Source organism: Limulus polyphemus, unplaced genomic scaffold (genome assembly GCF_000517525.1).
Source record: "Limulus polyphemus unplaced genomic scaffold, Limulus_polyphemus-2.1.2 Scaffold623, whole genome shotgun sequence".
In the NCBI taxonomy this organism is placed as follows: Eukaryota; Metazoa; Arthropoda; class Merostomata; order Xiphosura; family Limulidae; genus Limulus; species Limulus polyphemus.
This window is the reverse complement of record NW_013666233.1, coordinates 376833-398610: the sequence shown is the minus strand read 5'-3', so window position 1 is coordinate 398610 and position 21778 is coordinate 376833. Positions and strand designations below refer to the sequence as shown.

At 33.1% G+C, this 21778-nt stretch overlaps 1 protein-coding gene across 1 annotated transcript in view; it reads right to left on the bottom strand.

Annotated features, from left to right (window-relative positions):
* Positions 1-21778, bottom strand: part of LOC106459533 (protein mesh-like) — a 51148-nt gene that overhangs the window by 24062 nt on the left and 5308 nt on the right. The window contains exons 3-9 of the mRNA XM_022386044.1: positions 18798-18957; positions 16750-16940; positions 15751-15885; positions 13044-13209; positions 11605-11877; positions 4566-4713; positions 3855-4061 (exon numbers count right to left, since the gene is read on the bottom strand). Of these exons, the coding sequence (XP_022241752.1) occupies positions 3855-4061; positions 4566-4713; positions 11605-11877; positions 13044-13209; positions 15751-15885; positions 16750-16940; positions 18798-18957 (1280 nt within the window). The remainder of the gene's footprint in view (positions 1-3854; positions 4062-4565; positions 4714-11604; positions 11878-13043; positions 13210-15750; positions 15886-16749; positions 16941-18797; positions 18958-21778) is intronic.

Below are 21778 nucleotides of genomic sequence, written 5' to 3'. Positions count from 1 at the left end.
CAAATATGTATATATATTAACAATCTTAGCTACTCGTGCTCTGTCCAGCGCGGGGAATCGAAATTTTAGTGTTGTAAGCACGTTAGCTTTCCACTGACCCACTGGAAGACCAAAATTAATTGAAGTAAGATATTTCTGTGAAAAATTCTTAGTTGCAATTGCAGTTTAACGTGTTTCTTCCATGTGACATAAGAAATTATATTTCATTTACTAATGAAACTGCACTAAAAGGATTTTTGTTTTTACATTTAGTATTACCTATATAAGTAGTCTTCGTGTGTTAGTGTTGTTTAATTCATTCAAACAATCCTCTTTTATATCGAACTTTTAGGTCTAATGTACATAAAAACACAATCTTTATAATTTCCTTTAAGTTTCTAGAAATATAAAGTATTATCGTAAAGTATTCTATTGTTGTGCAAATCCTATTGAATTATTCAGTAACAATAATCGAAGGCCAGTACATGTAACGACAATGAATTAATTTCTTTAATACCGTTTTATACAGGCCGCCCTCTAGAAGACCTAACACCATAAACGAAGTTTCAACAGAAATTCCGTAGCTAATGTACGCTTAGCTCACAAATAAATCTCAAGTCACCTATTTGCAGTAACTCTTCGGAAATGGATCAATAAAAAAACACGGTGACTGACTCATTGACTAACTTACTAGCTGCATTATAAACAAAAAACTCACTAGTTTTCACTGTCTAACTCACTAACTGACATTCACTGAGTAACTAACTCTAGCTTACTCAGGCTGGCATTTTTATATGGTACTAGTTTTCTATGTACTACGATAAGCTTTAAGGTTTTACAGAGGCCTAAACTTTCATGAAATTTCTAGACTTCACCAGTCATTACTCATGTAAAATAAAATAAAAAAGTCTCTAGCAAAAAACAACAAAAAACATTGAAACAATCAAAATATATCTCACAATATTTTCTCCTTCATAGATTGTGCAGTCTCTTGAACAATGTTAGTACAGAAATGAAACAGTCACTAAACTTAGAAGTCCATAATTAGAAATAAAGTCATTTAGAATTAACAAAATTAATATTCCCAATTTGGTACAATAATTACTATATTATTGCCCACCCCCCAGTGGCACAACGGTATGTCTGCGGACTTACAACGCTAGAAACCGGGTTTCGATACCCATGGTGGGCAGAGCACAGATAACCCATTGTGTAGCTTTGTGCTTAACTTGAAACAAATAAACAATACTATATTATTAATTAAAGGTGTTGAGAAAAAGGTATTAAAAATTTTAGTTAACATAGCAAAGTCTATAATATATTATTTTACTGTGTCTAAGCTGTCTGTTCGCCAAGTCATTTTGGTAGTTTTCTCTTATAAGGCTTATGGCATTCAGATACGATGACCTTTTTTTCCCTTATCGTCACTTGCTGCCCTATCACTAAGATAGTTCTATTTTGGTAGATGGTCGAGTTAAGCCACTGGTAGCACTGTCCTTCATGATCCTCAGAAAGTAGTCTCGACAGATTGACTTTCTGCTTACAGCTTCTTCTTTGAAGTTGCCCCGTTGGCCATTCTCTCACCGATGTACTTCCATAAACGATCACAGTGGATGACCTTTGGCTTGGACTGCCTGTCCTTTTGTGTTATGCAAGTCATATAATTGATTATTTTGTTTATTCTGTATGGTCCTTTCTAACACCTGCTTAACTTTGGAGTCTGTCCTCTCTTGTGATGGGATTTGTATTTACAGTCATACCATGTCACCTCAATGATATCCAAAATTTTCACCTTTAACATCGTGGTGCCATTTAATTTTATCACTAGATGATTTGTGTCTTTCCTTAATAATGACATGTATGATGTCAATAGTGTTTGTTAGTCTCTCTGAATATTTTGTGTAAGACTTTTCTGAGTGATTATCCTCAGGATGTGAATACAGAAGGTCCAATGGCACTTTCATTTTTTTTCTCCAAAATATCAGTTGTGATAGTGTGTTGCATGTACCTTCAGGTACTGCCACTTAATAACTCATAATTAGCAATGAAAGATCCACATAAACAGTTGATTGCTTTTAAAATATATGGTTGTATATCTTTATTATTCTACTGGAAGATGAATGAAAGGCTGTCATATTGGTCTTTCTGGTGCCAAAGATGTGTCATATTTCTGCAAATAACGCTGATTCAAATTTCTACCTACTACCTGAGTGAAGTTCTATAAACATTCCAAATTTTGAAATAAATTCATTGACGAGTTTCCTTGCTAGACTTTCTAGAGTTGCTAGAATTTGGTTCTGGTCATTTGGTGAAATAATCCATCAAACTATAATGTATTTATTCCTACTGTTGCCCTGTGGCAGAGAACCAAGAGCACTGATAATCACACCTTTTTTTCTCACAGCATAATACACGATTCTCTACAGCTTCACAGCACCCAACCCAATATAAGCAGTCTCTAAATCTCTCTAGTGTATTTTTAACATTTATGTGTCCAGATATTGGAAGGGTGTGGTTTGGTTTCTTTTAAATTTTGCACAAAGCTACATGAGAGCTATCTGCGCTAGCCTACTCTAATTTAGCAGTGATAAACTAGAGGGAAGACAACTAGCCAACACCAACACCCACCATCAACTCTTATACTACTTTTTACCAATGAATAGTGGGACTGACCGTCACATTATAATGTTCCCACGATTAAAAGGGTGAACATGTTCGATGTGACGGGGATGTCCTCAGGTTGCGAGTCGAGCGCCCTAACCACCAGGCTTTGCCAGGCCCAAAAGGTTGTGGGCATGATGAAGTACTTCTGACTCTGGAACTACAAACGGTAGTCGTTGATTCTGTACACTGGTAACCTCACATTTCATACATAGCAAGCCCTCTCGTAGACACGATAAACTCACTGTGTAGAGTACATTTGTATCTTTGGGCAATATGGAACAACTGTTTGCCAGAAATACTTTTCTGCGCTATTCTTCACCCTCTGAATAATGTATTTCAATATCACATATTTTTTCTTGGCATTTTTCAGTTGAGTGTTGAACCACATTAGTTCTTCATCATTACTTGTGGATCTCCCATCTTGAAGTATATACTCTGTTGGAATTTAGGTTGATTATGTTTACTATCTCATTGTTGCCTCTTTTAAAAGTGTTTACATTCTTCGTTAACTCGTGGTTTTCAGGATAATACATCAGTATTTATATGGTTCCATCCAAAGTGATGCATGATGTTAATGTCGAGTCCTTGTAGTTTATGAAGCCATCTTCTCATATGGCCTTTTGGACTGCAAAACTTCGCTAGCCACTTTAATTCTGCATGCCTCCTCCAAAGTGTAAATATTTACCCATATAGATAATTATGAACACTTAGTAGCTCTTTCCAAATAGTACAATGGTTGACTCAATGTCTAACTCTGACACTGAACTTATTAAATAACTATTATTCACTCAGCTTGGCGTTTTTATATTTCCATAGTTTTTCATGAATTGCAAGAAGCTTCGAGATTCTACGGAGGTCTAAACTTTCATGAAATTTCTAGACTTTACCAATCATTACTCACATAACAACAACAAAAAAGACACTCATTGTAGTGAAAGACACATTAGAATATATTCCACAATAGTATGTTTCAAATGCAGCAGAGTTCTATAATCACTGCTTTAAATTTTTTTTCTATAAAAGTAGGAAGGGAATTATCTTTTTTTTTTTTTTACGTAAATCGTAACTACGAACTGTTCTTAGATTGTCAGTAGGTTATTATTATTATTTGTATCTTTTGTTAAAATGAGAGCACATTTTTTACATAATTTTATATTTTATTTCACCAATTATTAAATATTAAGGAACAAACGTTTTTGAAAATTACTTACGGCGAAGATCTGAATTTACGATCCAGGAAAGCTGCGTCTGTGAGGTTCACACTAATGAGACCAAAAGTTAATCTCAGTTTGCCATAGTCTCTTCTGTTTTCGAACTTAGATGTTTCCATAATGTACCGTTTTCCTTGGTCATTTAAAATGGTCTCACCGTCGTTTAGTTGCGATATATAAGTTAAAGAAGGCTCTTGATCGTTCTCTCTATACAAACAAATTGTTATTTCTATGAGAAAAAAAAGTCAAAATATTATATAACTTCAGAGATAATAACTTCAAGTTCATTACGATATGCTTCTCTAAAGTTGGTATTTTGAAATGAAACTAATTACCTAAATTACATAGTATTTTAACGTTCCTTTATGCTTGTGTATTCGGTCATCGTCTCACCTCTAGGGAACAGGCTCATAATAATAATATGGTTATTTTAAAAGCTTTTGCAGAAAACTTTTTCAATATTGCATTCAAATACACTTGTATAATCTCTTAAAATATTACCAAATAAGACATTCCGGCATATGTTAATATATCAAGACACTTTTTTAAAATGTGCTTGAGATTATGCTTAACATCTTAGTTGCATAAACTTCTTTTCATAAAGGCAACAAACGAGTTACACCTCTTAAGTTGTAAAAACAAAAAGAAGATATAAATAATCGAAACAAATTGAATGATTTGTTTCCTAATAATCAATCTAAATATTCTTACTCAAAACCCCAAAGATGAAGAGAAACTGAAGCTTTTGATTGCCAACTAAGTTTCGCTGATTCCCATTTCAAAGTTAAGGATTCAGGCTGCACCTCCACTATTTCTTTATTAAGGATTTGAACATCTGGAGCTACACTGTTAGGGGGCTCTGTAAAAGTTCAACAACGTAAACAGAATACGATTAGATGTAAGCATGATTTTAATGTGTTTGGTATTGTTTCTGAAAAACAAAATCACGTTTCCATAAGTGTGAGGACAGAACAGGAGAACAAAGGCAACAGTCTGTTTCCTCTTTAAATTGCGAAAAAAAATACAATAAAAAACACACATAAAAAAACATTTCGGACCAAATTATGATTCACGGAAGAAATAGCAAAAAAAAACTAACAATATTTAGTTGAATTCAATATATTAATTTAGAATTACAATGCTTACGAAATATTTTTGCTTGAACCTGAATGACACAGTGTCATATTTTATAACAAAAGTATTTGCATAATTATATGTTATATTAGTTTAAGATTCACCAAAATTGTTTCAACAACAAGAAAGCAGTATTTTGCGCTAAATATAAAGCTACAATAGTAAATATGCGACGTTTTATATCAGCAAACAATTTGTTTAGGGATGTCAATTACTCCTTATATACACACAAAACACTTTAGCGCTAAAATAAAAGCAAAACAAAACGGTTTTTTGTTTACCAAATGTATGTTATTATCTCAACTTTCTTTTTGAGACGAGGAATCAAATTTATTTTATGTTAGCTTTATGTCTGGAAATTACATATGTGTACGGTTTCATCATGTGCACTTGGTTCGTTTAACTTTGTTAGAATAGTCATAGTACGACTGAAATTTAATTTCAAGGCCTAAATTAGTACATTAAATAATAATTTGTATGGTTATAATGAATTGTTTAACTTCGTTCGAAAATTTTGATTGTCATCCTTGCAATCATCCAAAGTAACAAATGAAAAATGTCAAATGTAATTACTCGAAAAACAAGCACATACATAAAACTAGAAATTTTTCAGCAAGAATAAAGTATCATTTGTCACTTAGTAAATAATAATTGGTAGGATTTTATCTATTCATCTCTAAAATATAACTAATTATCATGAATATACATGGATTATTCATTTTAGAGTAAAATATTTTTGTTATCATTTAGACAAATGAATAAAGTAGGCTTTGTTTTTGTATAATATTAAGGACTTTCACGAAAATTAAAGTCCTAACCTCTACACAATAATGTCCAAATCCAAAAGAATCTGTTACTTCTCTTAATGGCACATTTCAATGAACGTGCTATGCAATTCAAGCGTTTGGAAAATTTAAGAGCATACTTGAAGCAGAAAATTTGTATTTTTTAATAAATTTAACTGTCTAAAGGTTGAATGTTCTCTAAAATTAATCACGACTAAGAAAAGCAATGTACTATATGCCAATTGTGAATTACATTCAAATCAACATTTATGAAGGAAGCAAGACCATGTTAAAAAACTCTGTGTCTACCGAAATTTAACTGTATTAAACAGATATATATCAATGTGGTAGCTTTGTTTATTTCAGTGCGATTGACTAGTTTAGAAAGAGGTAAAATAAATTACAAGCAGTTTTTTTAGAGCAAAGCCATGTTGACTATCTGTTGTGTCTACCTTGGGGAATCGAATCCCGGATTTTAGCGTTGTAAGTCATTAAACATACCTCTGTTCCACCGGGGAACAAAATTACAACAAGTGTAAATAGTTTAAAAACAAGTGTTCAGTGATTGACTATGTTAGAATATAAATAGTTATAAAAAATCAGTATTCAGTGTTCGACTATGTTAGAAATAGCAGGGTCATATGTGATAGGTATATTAAAGAGTACAACTATACAAGTATAAGGTGGTGACGCTAACACCAAAAATCTAGTGTGTGTGGGGAAACGCCAAAATTTTGGGGAGCAAAAAAAAGACAACTTATACTCACGTGTAATTTTAAAGGAACTCGTTACTCCTCCGAAATTACATTGAACCACCGTTTAGTTTCAAAAAGTACTTTGTATTGAGTTTTGAAGCCCTAAAGTACTCACAGACGTTGAAATGGATCAAAAGGTTTTTGACCATTCTAGCATATCTAGAATTTTTTTAGGGGGGATATGACAAATCCCTTTAAAAGTGGTTTCATGCATAATGGTCAAAAGTGTGAACTTACCAAACACCAACAATCGTCCTCTTACACTTTAAACCAACGTTAACCTTCTATTTGGAAACTTGGTAACGAACCTGTTAACAATATAATCAAAATCAATGGAAAGAGCGCATTCTCTGTGGGCGCTAGTTACTGTTAGACTCTTCAGTCTCTTATCTGCCAAATTGGTTCTAAGGCGATTTTTGATCAGTTTTAGCTTGTTAAGGCTCCTCTCACAACCAGCTGTGCTGGCTGGGAGAGTTAGTGCTATCTTTATAACCTTGTAAAGTTCAGTAAAAGGTTTGAGATGTTCCACAAACTCCTCGACTGCTCCAAATGTCGCATCTGAACGCTCATTCATTCTTCTAACTTGCCCCATTTCCATTCGTATGTCTTCAGGATTCAGCCTATAATAGGCTGCAAAAGGTTTAATAGTCTCAAAATCGAGGAATTTTTCAGATTTGGGGTCAATTTCCGACAGGGAGCAGAGCAGTTGGAGATTTTCTTCACTGAATCGTTTGTTTAGTTCTCCAAGCAAATTATCAATGGTTGGAAACAAGATGGCTCATTCATATCAGATGAATCTCGTACGGCATCCCCTTTCCCAAGTATGATTAGAACTCCAAAGTCGTCCATGTTTGAGGGCATGGAGCTCTGTAACTGACGCCGAAGGCAACATTTCAGGTCATGTCTGGTAGTTAAAAAAATGTGTAGCTTTGTCGTCACATCTGTAGGCTTACAACTCTGGTAGAAGATTCTCAATGAGATCTGCTGCTTTTAATTAATCTAACATGGAACTTTGCATTATATCTAGCGCTCCTTTTGCTTCACGCAAGATGTCATTCAAAAACAGCACATAGTATATGAATGTCTGATTACGTTGCGCCAAAATGGATCGGGCATTTAATGAACGGTCTCGATTGCTGTCACTTATGACAACATACCGCAGAAACTTAATAAAACAGTCAAACCTTGCTACAACTGCACTTATATCACGCACCTGACAAGCCCGTTATGTTTACATCATTGTTTTATCTACAGGCTTTTCATTTGGGTGCATGTATTTTCTTCTTTGGAAGTAATCACTTTAAAATGTTAGCAAAAAGTCAGCCACAGGGGAAAAAGATTTCACACTTTCTACGATGACCAAATTAAGATGATAAGCAAAACAGTGAATATAGATGGCTTGAGGTAAGATTTGTCTTATTTTCTGTAACAATTTCAACCAGTAAAATTTATTGTTTAAATATATCCGCGAACTCTTGACCTAGAAACTTGTAGAAGAACTTCACAAGTACTGAGGCGCAAAGTAAAATTACCAAAGATAGCTTAGTACACAACAAGCCCGTGCTTGTCACAACTGCTTACCGCAAAATCGATCTGAAGGCCTTATTTATCAATGTTTCTGGGAATGTTTCTAGGTCTCTTGTTAGCTCTTTTGCAGGAGTAGTATAATATTGTCATCGCTTAGGCAAAGCATAATATGTATAGCTTTCAATTTTAATCAGTTACTGACTTATTATATAAAAAATCAGACCTCTCTTGCCATACCAACATGTCAATTCTCCCTTTCAGAACTTGTCAATAGTTTTCTCTTACTTTTAATCCTATATTACGTATAACCAAAGAAAATTAAGGGTTCCACCTTTGAAATGGCGTATTATTTTTATTTCTTTTTTCCCCAATAGAGATTTGTAGTTTCGGTTTCAGTTTTACTTACTTTCTTATGGGAAACATATCGACCAATTTTGCTTAATTACTAACGTCGTTAGAAAAATTATGATAGTTGTGGGACATGTTCTGCTTTTTGCATGTTATTATTCTGTGTTCTTTGAATCATTATTTAATTAAATAAACAATTTTTCTGAAGTAGAACCATTAGTATGAAAAAGTAGGGTTAAAGGGAATAACTATTATTGTAGCATGTATTTGGTTGACTTCTAGCATACAAGAAAAAAGAAACATCCCCTAAAACTGTAGTGCGCATGCAAACGTGTTTTCTTGTTATACATTACATTCGCTCTATGTTAGGATTAAATTGAGGCGGGGGCAAATAAGGGTCAAGAAAACTATTTGGGTGGGCAAATGCCTTCCTTGTCTCACTGCAAGTATATAATTAATGTAGCACAAAATGACATGTCTAGTGATACATGAACACATTACTTGAAGATTTAAAAGTAGATTCGATATCTAAATCAAGACAGGCACTAATGAATATGTTATAATATTTTAGTTTATATACTTGTTTACTAATTTCGCATGAGATAAATCTAGAAATATCTTGCAGTATACAGAAACAATGTAGGAATATAAATATGAAACCCATTAAAGCAGTCATTTAATGAGTTAATCAGCTCAGTGTGAGTTAATGAATTATACAGTGAGTCCATTCTTCTGTGATTTAGTTGGTAACTTAGAAAGTGAGTCAGTCATCATGTTTGTTATCAATCGATTAATGAGGAACACCTGCAAGTAAGTTTATAAGTGAGTTAGGCGTCAAATTAATCCTGCAATTTCTGTCCAAATGCTGTTTGTGAAATTAGGCCCACCAGTGAATGAAGTCTGTAGTAAATATTATGGAGGAAATAAACGAATTCGTTATCATTACAAGCACTGGATTCCATATTGTTTTTACCAAATAATCTAAAGGAACCTGTCCAATAATAGAACACATAATAATTATCATGGCTTTAATAGTCTACAAGGCGTAATGTCTTGGCCTTAAATAAAAAAATTCAGACTGAGCCTTGTGTATATGCAAATTATTTAAGCTTTGAAACTTTTTAAGGTCAAACAGAGAATATTCTAACTTCAGACAATTAAAACTTAGGTTCTGTTAAATGCTGCTTAAGCCTAAAACTTAGAAACTAAAATATTGTGGATATAGGTTTATTATTATTATTATTATTTCGGAATAGGTCTGGAAAGGATTATGTTCTAAGCCACGTAGATTGTTATGGAATATTATAAACAAAACTTTAACTTGAGATATTAACCTCAGAATAATTGGTTTTATTATTATTATAAATTATATATTGATTTGGCTGACTTTCAATGTTCCCAAGTAGGCTTATCAAAATACAATGCATTACTATGTGTATATACATTGAAATAAGTTACATACAGTTTTTAGTTCCTGTAATTATATAAAGCTACTTATTTGGAATATGGTCCACCATACTACGTTATTTAGGTATACAGACCAAATTATGATACGTCTATCCACAGATATACATTTATTTTAAAATATTGTTAGAAAACATATCCCATAATGAATTCATTCACTACAGGGAACAATATCAGAATAAAGTGTAATTAATTAATGGGTGGTGAAAGTGTATAAGTTAAGGGTAGAAATAGTCCAATAAGTATTGTTATCTTAACAATGCAATAAATAATAATGACTTGAAAAATACGATAGAAAAGAAATACAGTATAATACCAAAGAAGAGCAAATAATATACAAGTATTATAAAAAATGAGTATGACAAGAGATACGAATGCAAGATAAAAAAGGGGGTACTGTATTTAGACCAATAGGAAATCGAGCATTATGTAAAAATACAAAGTGTATTATGATACTGTTATGAAGTTAGGTGAAAGGAACATCGGTTAGGGTTGAGAGAAGTGATAAAACGTTTGGCATTTGGTCATTCCCTAAGGGATTACAGCACTCTAACTCGTTAAGAAATTAGAGGGGACATCTGCCTTTTTTTCTTCAGCAGTATGGAGACAAAAGAACCCCCATGATTATGAAACGCTATAACCAAAACAGTTGTACATAGTCAGAAAGAAAGAGACACGTTCAGCGCAAATTTTTGAGAAAGAGATATAATATATAGACGTTTTACGAAAGAAAGACCAGAAGATGTGAGAGAGACCGAATAAGCCGAAATAGAGAGAGGCAAAATAAGAAAGAAATTTTGTCAGTAAGAAACAAAACCTAGTTCTAAATCTATGTGGTACTTCTTATAGTAATAAACATCATTTTTTATAGATATTAATACGAGTCAATTCCTGAGAAGAATACGTAAGACCTTAATAGAGTTGAAGGGTTAGAAAAGTGCAAAAATAGCGGTTGTAACAAAGTGGTGTCAAAACGATCCACAAAAAATACGTATCGAATAAGAAAACATTAGTTCTTAAGTTTTCTTAGCTTTTTTCTATTCATTGCTTTTGAAAGAATTTTTGTAAAGCATCAACTCATTAGTAAATATTGTATCTAAAAGTTTACCCCACCTCATTTTCATTTGTATTTGTGAATATTTACCTTGTACAATAATAATAAAATTTACAGTAAACTAAAAATAAATCAAAAATATGATGATTCAAAACAGAAGAGAAGATCATATGATATGGCCAATCGAGCTTTAAATTTGAGAATCAACTTAGAATTATTTTGTTTTAGCACACCACCAGTTAATATATGCAGTGAGACATGACGCAACTGGAACATTGACCCTTCCAGGATGGGGACTCCTGGCGCGTTTTCAGAACCCCGGTGTCGTATCTAGTTTATTATGAAATACCTATTATTAGGCTAAGCAATGCAGATACATATTTCCAAGTTTTTATGCCTTTAGTTTTCCTCAGTTAGTTTTCCTTGTTAGTTTAATAGATAGAAATACGAAAATTTGTATTTTTGTGTTAAAATAAAAAATACACATAAAAATAATAAATAGAAGTAGTTTCGATGGATCTGCATATTAGAGGGAGGAGAGCCCGTGTTTTTGCCCTCTAGCGTATAAATCAAATAAAATTGGTTCATAAACGTAAAAAACTGTAACTATGACACAAATCAGTTTTCATTCATGAATTTACTCGAAAATTAATAGCATCAAAGTTTATTAGTAATTTACTTACGGACATAGTAGCGATTAGAATAGTAGTAACCCTTGCCGTCTGTTTGAACTGCCAAGTCTACATAACCATGAAACATGACTACTGGACTGATACATGTGGCATGATTGGGGCTCTGATAAACCCCCTCAACTTCAGTGATATCAAATTTGCAGGTAATTACAGAGTTGGGTTTTAAACAAGGGCCTGTTACGTTCACCATTGTACCTCCCAGCATGTTCCCATAACGCGGGAAAAAGGTCAACCTAACTCGTTCTTTCCAGTTAGGGTCAAGTTCTGTGAAAAAAGAAATAAGTAAGAATCATTAAATATAGAAAAATTGTTGGATATTTTTAATACTTTGAGAAAGACACGCTACAGTTCACCTTCAAAACTGAATCATGTATCAATAAAATTTAATGTATTTTGTTGTGTACTTAAATAAATGATATGGTAAAAATATTGTCTATATAAAAATGTATCATTTCATATTGAACTTATCAACATAATCTTTAACATATTTATAGAAATTATAAGAATAATGATAACCAAACAAGATAATACCTTTCCATAGACATAATTTAAAATATTTTTGAAAGCATAACTCGTTTGCATACTTTTAAATTAATGTCACCATCTATTTGAGTTGTGGATGACAAAAATGAGTTTATAAAAACTTTGAAGAAAATCAGTACTAAATAGTATATTTTCATGTACAAGCATTCATTCAACGAATATTTATTGAAGCAAAGTATATTATATTCAAAAAGGGTCTGACACATAAGCTTACCTTTTATTTGTACATATCAAATGTCCAATAAAATAAATCAATTATAACATACCTGTATTTGTTTCACAATACATATAATGTAACTTAAACGAGAATTTCATTTGAAGGACTTTTTATGAAACAAATTAAAGGCAGAACTCATTATGACAGTTTTCTAATGAATTCCACAGTCTGTGAATGAGGTAAAAACTTAAAGTAAATTATTGCCAAATTGTTTTTCATGAAATTTGCTCTAAGCAAGAATTTATTTATTTAGAAGATCGTAACTCATATAGTATATATACATATATGTATATACATGATTTTATAATACATATATCTCACGTTTTCTTTTTCGTAACAGCTTTTCTCTTTTCCAACGTCTACAATAACATTGATAAGATTTCTATAAAATTTAGTAATATATTTATAGATGTAAAATCACATCATTATTTTGCTAAATGTTTTTTTAGTTTGTAAATAATAAATATTCTCAGTGAACATGATTTATCAAATTCCAAGTTAAATCAAAAGGTTCATTGATTGTTGAAATGAAGATGTGAACATTATATCTCACCCATTTGCTTCTTGAAATTTCAATATAACCAAAAAGTATATCAATATCTAACAAAAACGTTCAGCTAAATTGCGTATCAATTCCACCATTTCAATTTTATAATAAAGACTAACAAACCCCTGTTTACACAAGCACCAGGCCAAATTTCCTCATCCACCTGGAAAACGTAGCGCCCATTCAAACCATTTCCATATCCTTCATTCACTAGTGTAGCGATCCTTGGATCTTGTGAAAAAGGGCGGAATTCAAAAGTTCTGGTTGTATTTCCAGCATTAAATCCAACCTAGTATAGAAAAACGAAGTTATTAAAGACCAACAAAAGCTTTGGAACTTAACAACACAAGTGTGTTTGTTTTGTTTTGAAATCACAAATGAATGAATTTATAGATTTTGTGTATATTTTTATTTTACTACGTACACAGTGATCCACTAAGATGATCGTGAAATTTTTTCTTTCTTGTTATCGCTTTGCTAAAGTAAATTGAAATTTAAGTAACTAATTTAAACTAAACATAAAAAACAACGACGGGCAGGTATAGATAAATACATATATAAATGTATATTACTGAAAACTAAAGGGAATAGAATGGAATAAATGGTATTAGTTTATATATATATATATATATATATATTGTTATGTCTCTGCTCGTTTGTTAATTTCCCGTAAAAATTCTTTCCTAGAAACTTCAGCGATACAAGTTCTTTCTTAATTAAAACTAGTTTATTATTTCTCGATACAGCTTTATAATACACAGAATTTCCATAGTCACTTTAACTTCAAAACACGCTATAATTCACAACGATTCACGTACTTTACTTACAGTCACTACCGCTCACTTGACTCAATTATCTGTCTCTATGTCTCCCTATCTGCAATTATTATGCCGTCACTCTTCATCTCCGCTTTATTTGCCGGGCTTATATACAAAAATAGAGGGCGTCTGGCAAACACCAGAGTTGCCAGGAACAGTCATGATCCTTCTAGAAACTCATGACGTGTTACTAGCGTCACGTGACTTCCGCTGTCGTAACAATATGTATTTTGTATTTGCGAAACTGTTTTACATTTTATTCCAAACTTCAAATAACTTTTCGCTCTTCCGCCAACTCAATGGTAAATGTGTGGGCTTATCGCGCTAAAAATCGAGTTTGGATACCCATGGTAGACAAAGCAACATTAGTCCTTTATATAGTTTTGTGTCTAATAACACAAAAATAAAATAAATTTTATAAATATGAATTTCAGGAAAGTTATTGTGTTACGTTGTGTTCAGTTCATAAGTTTTCATTCGAACAAATAAGACTAATAACTATTTTACTAAATATCAGAATCTAAGCCTCTAGATTTCAAAACTGCCAACTTATACGAGTATTTGATCAGGTTTATTTGTTGTTGTTATTTTTTTACGATGGACTAGATATATTTCAAAATTATATTCTAAAAATACTTTGAAATTTTAATTCTCAGTGAAGTTTGGATATCAAATCTTTAGAATGTTTTGGTTTTACGTCTATTATAAAATAAATTACAATAGTATGTCTCGTAAATAAAAGAAAACTGACAGATGAGTTAGTAAAGGTCATATTAAAATATATATTATTTATAGTTTAGCGATTAAGGTACTTAAATGCAAATATCAATAAGAATAATTCGTTAGTTAATATCTGAACACAATTAACATAATATATTTAGAAGAAACTGCCATTCAGTAAACGCTCACACATTCAACTAAATATAAATAACTTTTCAAGTTATGTTTCCGTAAGAGTAGGCCTTTGACCTTTTCCATACAATTAGTCTGTAGAGTTTTTCAGTATTATGCAAATGTTTGCTGCTTCTATATGTTTGGTATTGGCGTTAAATAATCTTGCAAAGTGAGGATTTTACACAAAGAGAGAGAGAGAACTGAAAACTCACTTTGGTATAGGTACTGTATCTGCTCAGGTATATTCACTATTTTATCATTTATTGTAAAATTTGTGTACAGATAGATCATGAAGGCAGATTATAATGTTAACAATGCAGTGTGAACCCTTACTGCCAAATTAGGCTCTCATTCAACCTTTCTTTGCTCATATGTAAGTTAAGTTGATTAGATGATATTTAATTTCGAAAATTTTGAGGTTATTCAGGCAAAAGATTACTTACGATACTTTTGAAGTCAATAACCCTCAGGTGATTATTTCATTGTAAATTATTTTCCAAGAAGTTTTAGTATGTTGTGTAAAGGTGTGAGAAGTGTTAGTGTGAACAAAAATGAAACATCTATTTACTGTCCTAGACTCTAGAGCATGGGTTTTGAATTTCGCGCGAAGGTACTCAAGGGCTATAAGAGAAGGAAGCTAGTCAACACCACCCACCTTCTAGGCTACTCTTTTGCCAACGAATAGTGGGATTGACCGTCACATTATAACGCCCCCATTATAACGATCCCAGCCAAGATTAACTTGCTCAGAATTAGCCAACACAACAGAACTTGCATAACGTAATAGGATTTCTTGTAATGTGTTCCTACTGTTGCCATTTTTTTAAAATGATTGTTTGACATAGCTCATCTTCTATACAAACTATTAAATAAACAAATACTTCTATTAGGCTGCTCATTATGAAGAGAGGTGGGTGTTTGGGGTTTGGGGGCTGTGTTTCAACCAATTTTATGTAACCAGTCTCACATAGAAATCAATCTTATTTCTATCAATTTTACTGGAAAAACTTGCTTTCAAAGCCATTGGGAATGCATTAATTCCTATATTTACAAGAGAAACTGCATTCAATTTCCCCGATGAAAATAAAATTATTTTTATGTTCAAATAAAGTACATACGTAAGAATAAACTCCGCCATCGCCCTTAGTTCCTTCATTTTTATCTGTATGAGTGATCCATTCAATTTTTTCATAGTTGAACATCACATATGTCCTTACTTCATCTGTCGCAATGACCATCTGATACGTGTTAGTCTGTAACATAAAAATCTCTAGTTAATTCACAAGCAAAATTAAATCTTACAAAATCCACATATTTTCAGCTCTTAATGATACCTGTATATATAATAAACAATTTAAAAGCAGTATTATTACAATCCCATCTTGATAGTTTAAGTGGGTTACATCTTTCCATTCATGTTATACAGTAGTGCTGCCACTATAATATTAAGCCTTGTTTTAATATGTAGCTAATTATAGCTCCAAGATATGTATGCATGTTGTATCTATGTAAGAGCATCATGTACAAAGAGTGAGACAAACAAGTGTATATTGATGCTACCATTAGAACCAACATTTGATATCATAAACAGTCAGAATAACCAATGTATGTTGTTGATATTAAAACTAGTGTTAAGTACACTTATGGATGTTGTTGTTAGGGTTAAAACCTACAGTTGCTATTGTAACTAGGGTCAGGCAAACTCAATATAACGGATGTTGATAGTAGAGTTAAAATCTACACGTGATATCGTAGTTATGGGTTGGAAGAGGTCACGAGTATGTTACTTTGATCAGCATGCTCTACTTTTTATATCGTAAATATAATCAAAAAAACGATTGAATATTATTCGTAATGTTAGAACCCATATTTGTTTTCATAGCCAGGATTATAAAAACTCGCAATTGTAGTTGCCACTGGTTAGAACCCACATTTGATGACATCATTACCGAAAATGATAACTTTTTTTTTTGTTTTACATAGATTTAGAATGTTGTTGTAGTAATAAACATCTAAACTGTGTGATGAAAAATTCATAATGTGTGTGTTCCATTTCAGGGATAAAGTTCTGTTATCGGATCTTATTCTAGAACTTGTAAACTGAGTTAGATTCTTACCTTAAGTTGAGTGGCCTGTGCTTTGGTATATCCTTGCCAGGTCATATTTTTCCAAGTAACAATGACACAGTGTTTAGGATAAAAGTCATTAGCTCCGATCATTCCTTCCTTGAAGTCACGAATAATCCGTTCTTTCAAAGTACCATTATTCTCCTGCTCGATGCTGATCTCTCGAAAGTACAGTCCAGCATCTTTATAATTATACAGAAAGAAAACACGTACTTTGATCTCCTTTAAATACAGTCCATCGTTTTTATAGTTACACAGAAAGTTTGTTTGTTTGTTTGTTTTTGAATTTCGTGCAAAGCTACACGAGGGCTATCTGCGCTAGCCGTCCCTAGTTTAGCAGTGTAAGACTAGAAGGAAGGCAGCTAGTCATCACCACCCACCGCCAACTCTTGGACTACTCTTTTACCAACGAATAGTGGGACTGACCGTCACATTATAACACCCCCACGGCTGTGATGGGGATTCGAACCCGCGACCCTCAGATTGCGAGTCGAGTGCCCTAACCACCTGGCCATGCCGGATCTTACACAGAAAGAAAACAATTAGTTGATCTACCTAAAATATAATCTTCCCATCCCCAGTAGCTCAGGGGTAGGACTGAAGACTTACAACGCTAAAAACTGAATTTTGATACCCGTGATGGGCACAGCACAAACAGCCCATTATGTAGTTTTGGGTCAATAACAAGCAAAGAAAAAAACAACAAAACTTTTTCATTCGCTTATGTTTTTTTCTTCAATAAAATGTGGTTGTAGGTTGTATAAGTAAAATGCTTTTAATAGCTAATTATACCCATGTAAATAATAAATTAACAAGATATCTTCAGATAAACTGAAATCAATAATATAACTCATTCATAATATAACACTTTAACACTGACTTCTCACACAAATAGTTGACTAGAATTGTTTTTGATTAATACCATAAAAATAATAGAGTTATTGCTTAAAGATCCAAAAACTAAATAAATTGAAACGATACTTGTACGTATGTATACAGTTAAACGGAGTACAACATTGGAATAATTGTACAATAAATAATCTATCAGAAACAGGACTCAGCCCCAAAAAAGAATACATGTTTCGGCGTTCTACGCCACCGTTCTCAGGACTTATTGTGCAATTATTTTAACGTTGTACCCCTTTCAGTAGTGGCCAGAAACTAACTTAAATACTTAATATCATAAAAAATTCGGGATTGTCGGTGCTATAAACCCCACATCGTTAAATTGATACAAACGTTTGTAATTTTCTAGTACTACGCATTAAATGTAGCATCAGCCATTAAGGCATCAATGACCATTACAGTTCTGGAAGACGTCGAGATATAATCAGAGAACTCATGATCGAAAGAAATGATAAATATTTTATAACTCCATGAAACATTTTTCTTTGTTATTCTGTAAATGTTTTGAGGGTGTTTCAAGGGTGTATACATTAAATGTAGCATCAGCCATTAAGGCATCAATGACCATTACAATTCTGGAAGACGTCGAGATATAATCAGAGAACTCATGATCGAAATAAATGATAAATATTTTATAACTCCATGAAACATTTTTCTTTGTTATTCTATAAATGTTTTGAGGGTGTTTCAAGGGTGTATACAAGCTTAATACACAAAAGATAATACAAGAGTTAGAGGTGGTTCGGGTTCCGCCAGTGGGTCAGCGATAAGTTTATAGATTTACAACGCTAAAATATGGAGCTCGATCCCCTTTGATCAACAGTGCAAACAGCCTGTTTTGTAGCTTCGATCCCCTTTGATTAACAGTGCAAACAGCCTGTTTTGTAGCTTTGCGCTACAATAAACAAATACAGAGATGTTTCGGAACTTATTTGGAGTTACACGGTCTTGGTTTTCTTTCAATTACGATTCCTACCTTCCAGATGGCACTAAATCAATTAAAGGGCGGAAGAGGTTAGAAAACTCATCAAAAGTCGTATCACCTTTTAGTTTTACTTCTTAATCTACATGAAATGCAAAATACTTCAGAGTGTCATAACATCAGAAAGTTAAAAAAGAAAGAATGAATTTACCATCACCGGCTTCAGTAGCAATGTCTTGTAAACTTAACCATGGAGCAATCAATGAAGGATCTTTCTCTCGATGAGTATCGGTTATCTGTAAAGGAAACTTGATGGGGAAGGTCAAAGTTCGTGGGCCAGTGTTGAAAGCCGCATAACCATCCATATGAATCTACACAAAATGCGAAACATCCTTATGAATATACACAAAATATGAAAATAAGCTGTTTGCCTTTGTGATTCAGTGACAAGAAAATTTACAAATGTTAACTAATATCTACCGTAAATTACTAATCATACACATTTTCACCAATAAATGTAATTAAATGTTTTATTACTTACTTTCTAATAAGTATCGCTCCATGAATATCTCATTAAATTTTATCGTTAAATCCTGGAATGTTATGTGTAGAAAAAATATAAAGAAATTCAAATTAGAAAGAAAAAAATATCGCTATCATATAGCTGAACATAAAGAAATGTAATGAAAAATACCTCCAGGTGTATTCTACTGTTAGAGTCATAGTGGATGTAAGACTCGCCATTATAAATGGCTATACGCATCTGATGTTTGACAGCTATTTTAATTAAGTGGAACTGAGTTGAATTTAAGCAAAAACGTTGCACCTTAACCTTATGCTGAGTTACGTCCTATAGAGCCTTCGGCATGAAAATTGTATGTGCGCGTAATGCCGTGAAATCATAGAATTCAGAGCTGAGAGAACTGACAACAGTCTTATAGCTCCTTCTTTCCCTATATTCCCACTTGCTTTGGCCGCGCATATCATGCACCTGAAAGGGAATTCCAAAGATTTATTGACATTGTATGCTGTGTTGATCACATGGCATGTGACTGTGTGACTAGTGCATACTTTCAGCGTCGCTGTTGTTTTTTAACGCAAATTTGCACAATATACTATTTGCGTTCTGTACACCGTGGGGAACTGAACCTCGGATTTTAGTGTTGTAAGTCCACAAATTTATCGCTGACACACCGGGAGACTATTTACAGCATGACTGTATGCTTTTACAGAAGTTTAGGAAGAAATCCTGGGCTACTCTGACATTATTTTACTTCTGCAGTTGTATATCGCTGTTTAGTCATGATAAATTTTAATATGGAGTAATCTGCATGTTTATAGTATACGCCTAAAAGTGTCGCACAAGATATTTTTGCGTGCTTCTAAAAGCCCCCCCCCCCCCAGTGGCAAAGATATCTTGTAATTACAAAGAAACAAACAAACAAGCTTCTAAAAGATTAATGAATATGAAGTTACAAAACAAAGGATTATATTGTGAAATCATAAACAGTCTGTTTAATTGGCTTTGATTGATTGTTTGTTTGTTTGTCATTAAGCACAAAGCTACACAATGGGCTATCTGTGCTCTGCCAACCACGGGTATCGAAACCCGGTTTCTAGCGTTGTAAGTCCGCAGACATACCGCTGTGCCACTTGGGGGCCATTGGCTTTGAAAATATATAGCAAAAATTACCACACAAACAGAGAATCCACATAGACAATATGCTCTTCTGCTGTAGAAAAAGCGGTTAAATATGGTAAAACGAGAGAAAATCATAGAAAATGCTATAGTTCACTGACAACCATTTAAGGAAAGTTTGATTGAGTGTTGACTCCACTTTGTTTTGTGTCATTTCACTCAAACGCTTTGGGATTTTTATCAGACTTAGTGTACGTATCCGAAATAATTACGCGCAACGCTTTTTCGCATGTTTCAAATAGAAGTATTATATATGTTACTTTGACGGAGACCAAATGATTACTAACTCAATCGTTGAGTCGAAGAAGAAGTTTAAATTTCAGTAACTTAATTTATATTTTATTATTTTATAATAGCAGTACAAACAAGGTGTAAAGACTTTTCAAGTGGATTATACTGTTTGTTGTTAAGCTCAAAGCTACACAGTTAGTTATCTATGTTGTAGAGAAACCCGATTTTTAGCATTTATAGCCTTCAGACTTATCACTGAGCCATTGGAAGATCGATTACACTGTAAATAATAGAATACTTGTTACAACACGGATATAAACTATATTAACAAAACTATTCAGGCAAAAAAAAACCGACGGTGGGACAGCGGTAAGTCTACGAACTTACAACGCTAAAATCTAAGGTTTGATTCCCGCAGTAGGGACAGCAGACAGGTCAACGTTGCTTTGCTCTAAAACAAACAAACAACCACACTCCAAGTTAATATCATGCAATCCCTACTGATTCTCTATTCAGTTCCATACTGATCTTCTATTCAGTTCCATAGTGGACATTTCTGAAGGGTTTATAAAGTTTAGAAGCTGCATTAATCGGGAAAGGAGCTTCAAAGAACAACAGTTATTGAATGAGCATTGGTTATATGAGAGCCTAAGACATTTCAACTCATTCATACTCAAATAGAATAAACTGCAATATTAGCGAAGCTACCAGAAATTAATCGCTTATCAATTCATGCAAACATTGTAAAAGTAAAATATACGCCTAGCGTCGAATCCATTATTCTCAACTCTGACAAGCCAACACGTTTATTATGTCCAAGGAGCCCTAAACTGCTGGATTCGACTGACTGACTGCAGCCCATCAGCCACTTATCTTACTCGTGAATCGAAGGCTTCGAATATTGTTTTTCTAATAACGAAGGTGATGTAACAAAAAATGAAAACCCATTATGGTGAATATACACTTTGCTCCTCATTACTTACTGTGGATGGGTGGGCCTGATTATAACTGTAATCAAGAAATTACTTTGATATTGCTTGGCTCATGAATAATAGTTAAGGAAATCATAAGTCTTGTTATATTGTGTTATTCTGTATTTTTCCAGTGATGAAATTTTTCAGCTTTATAATGAATCATTAGCTGCCACATAAACAAAATTGCTGTGTCTACTAATAGCTTTATACAAGTAAAATTCACAACCTGCCCTGGCCAACACAGAGCCCGAACTGAATCCAGCTGAAAACCTCAATACGTTTTAGAAC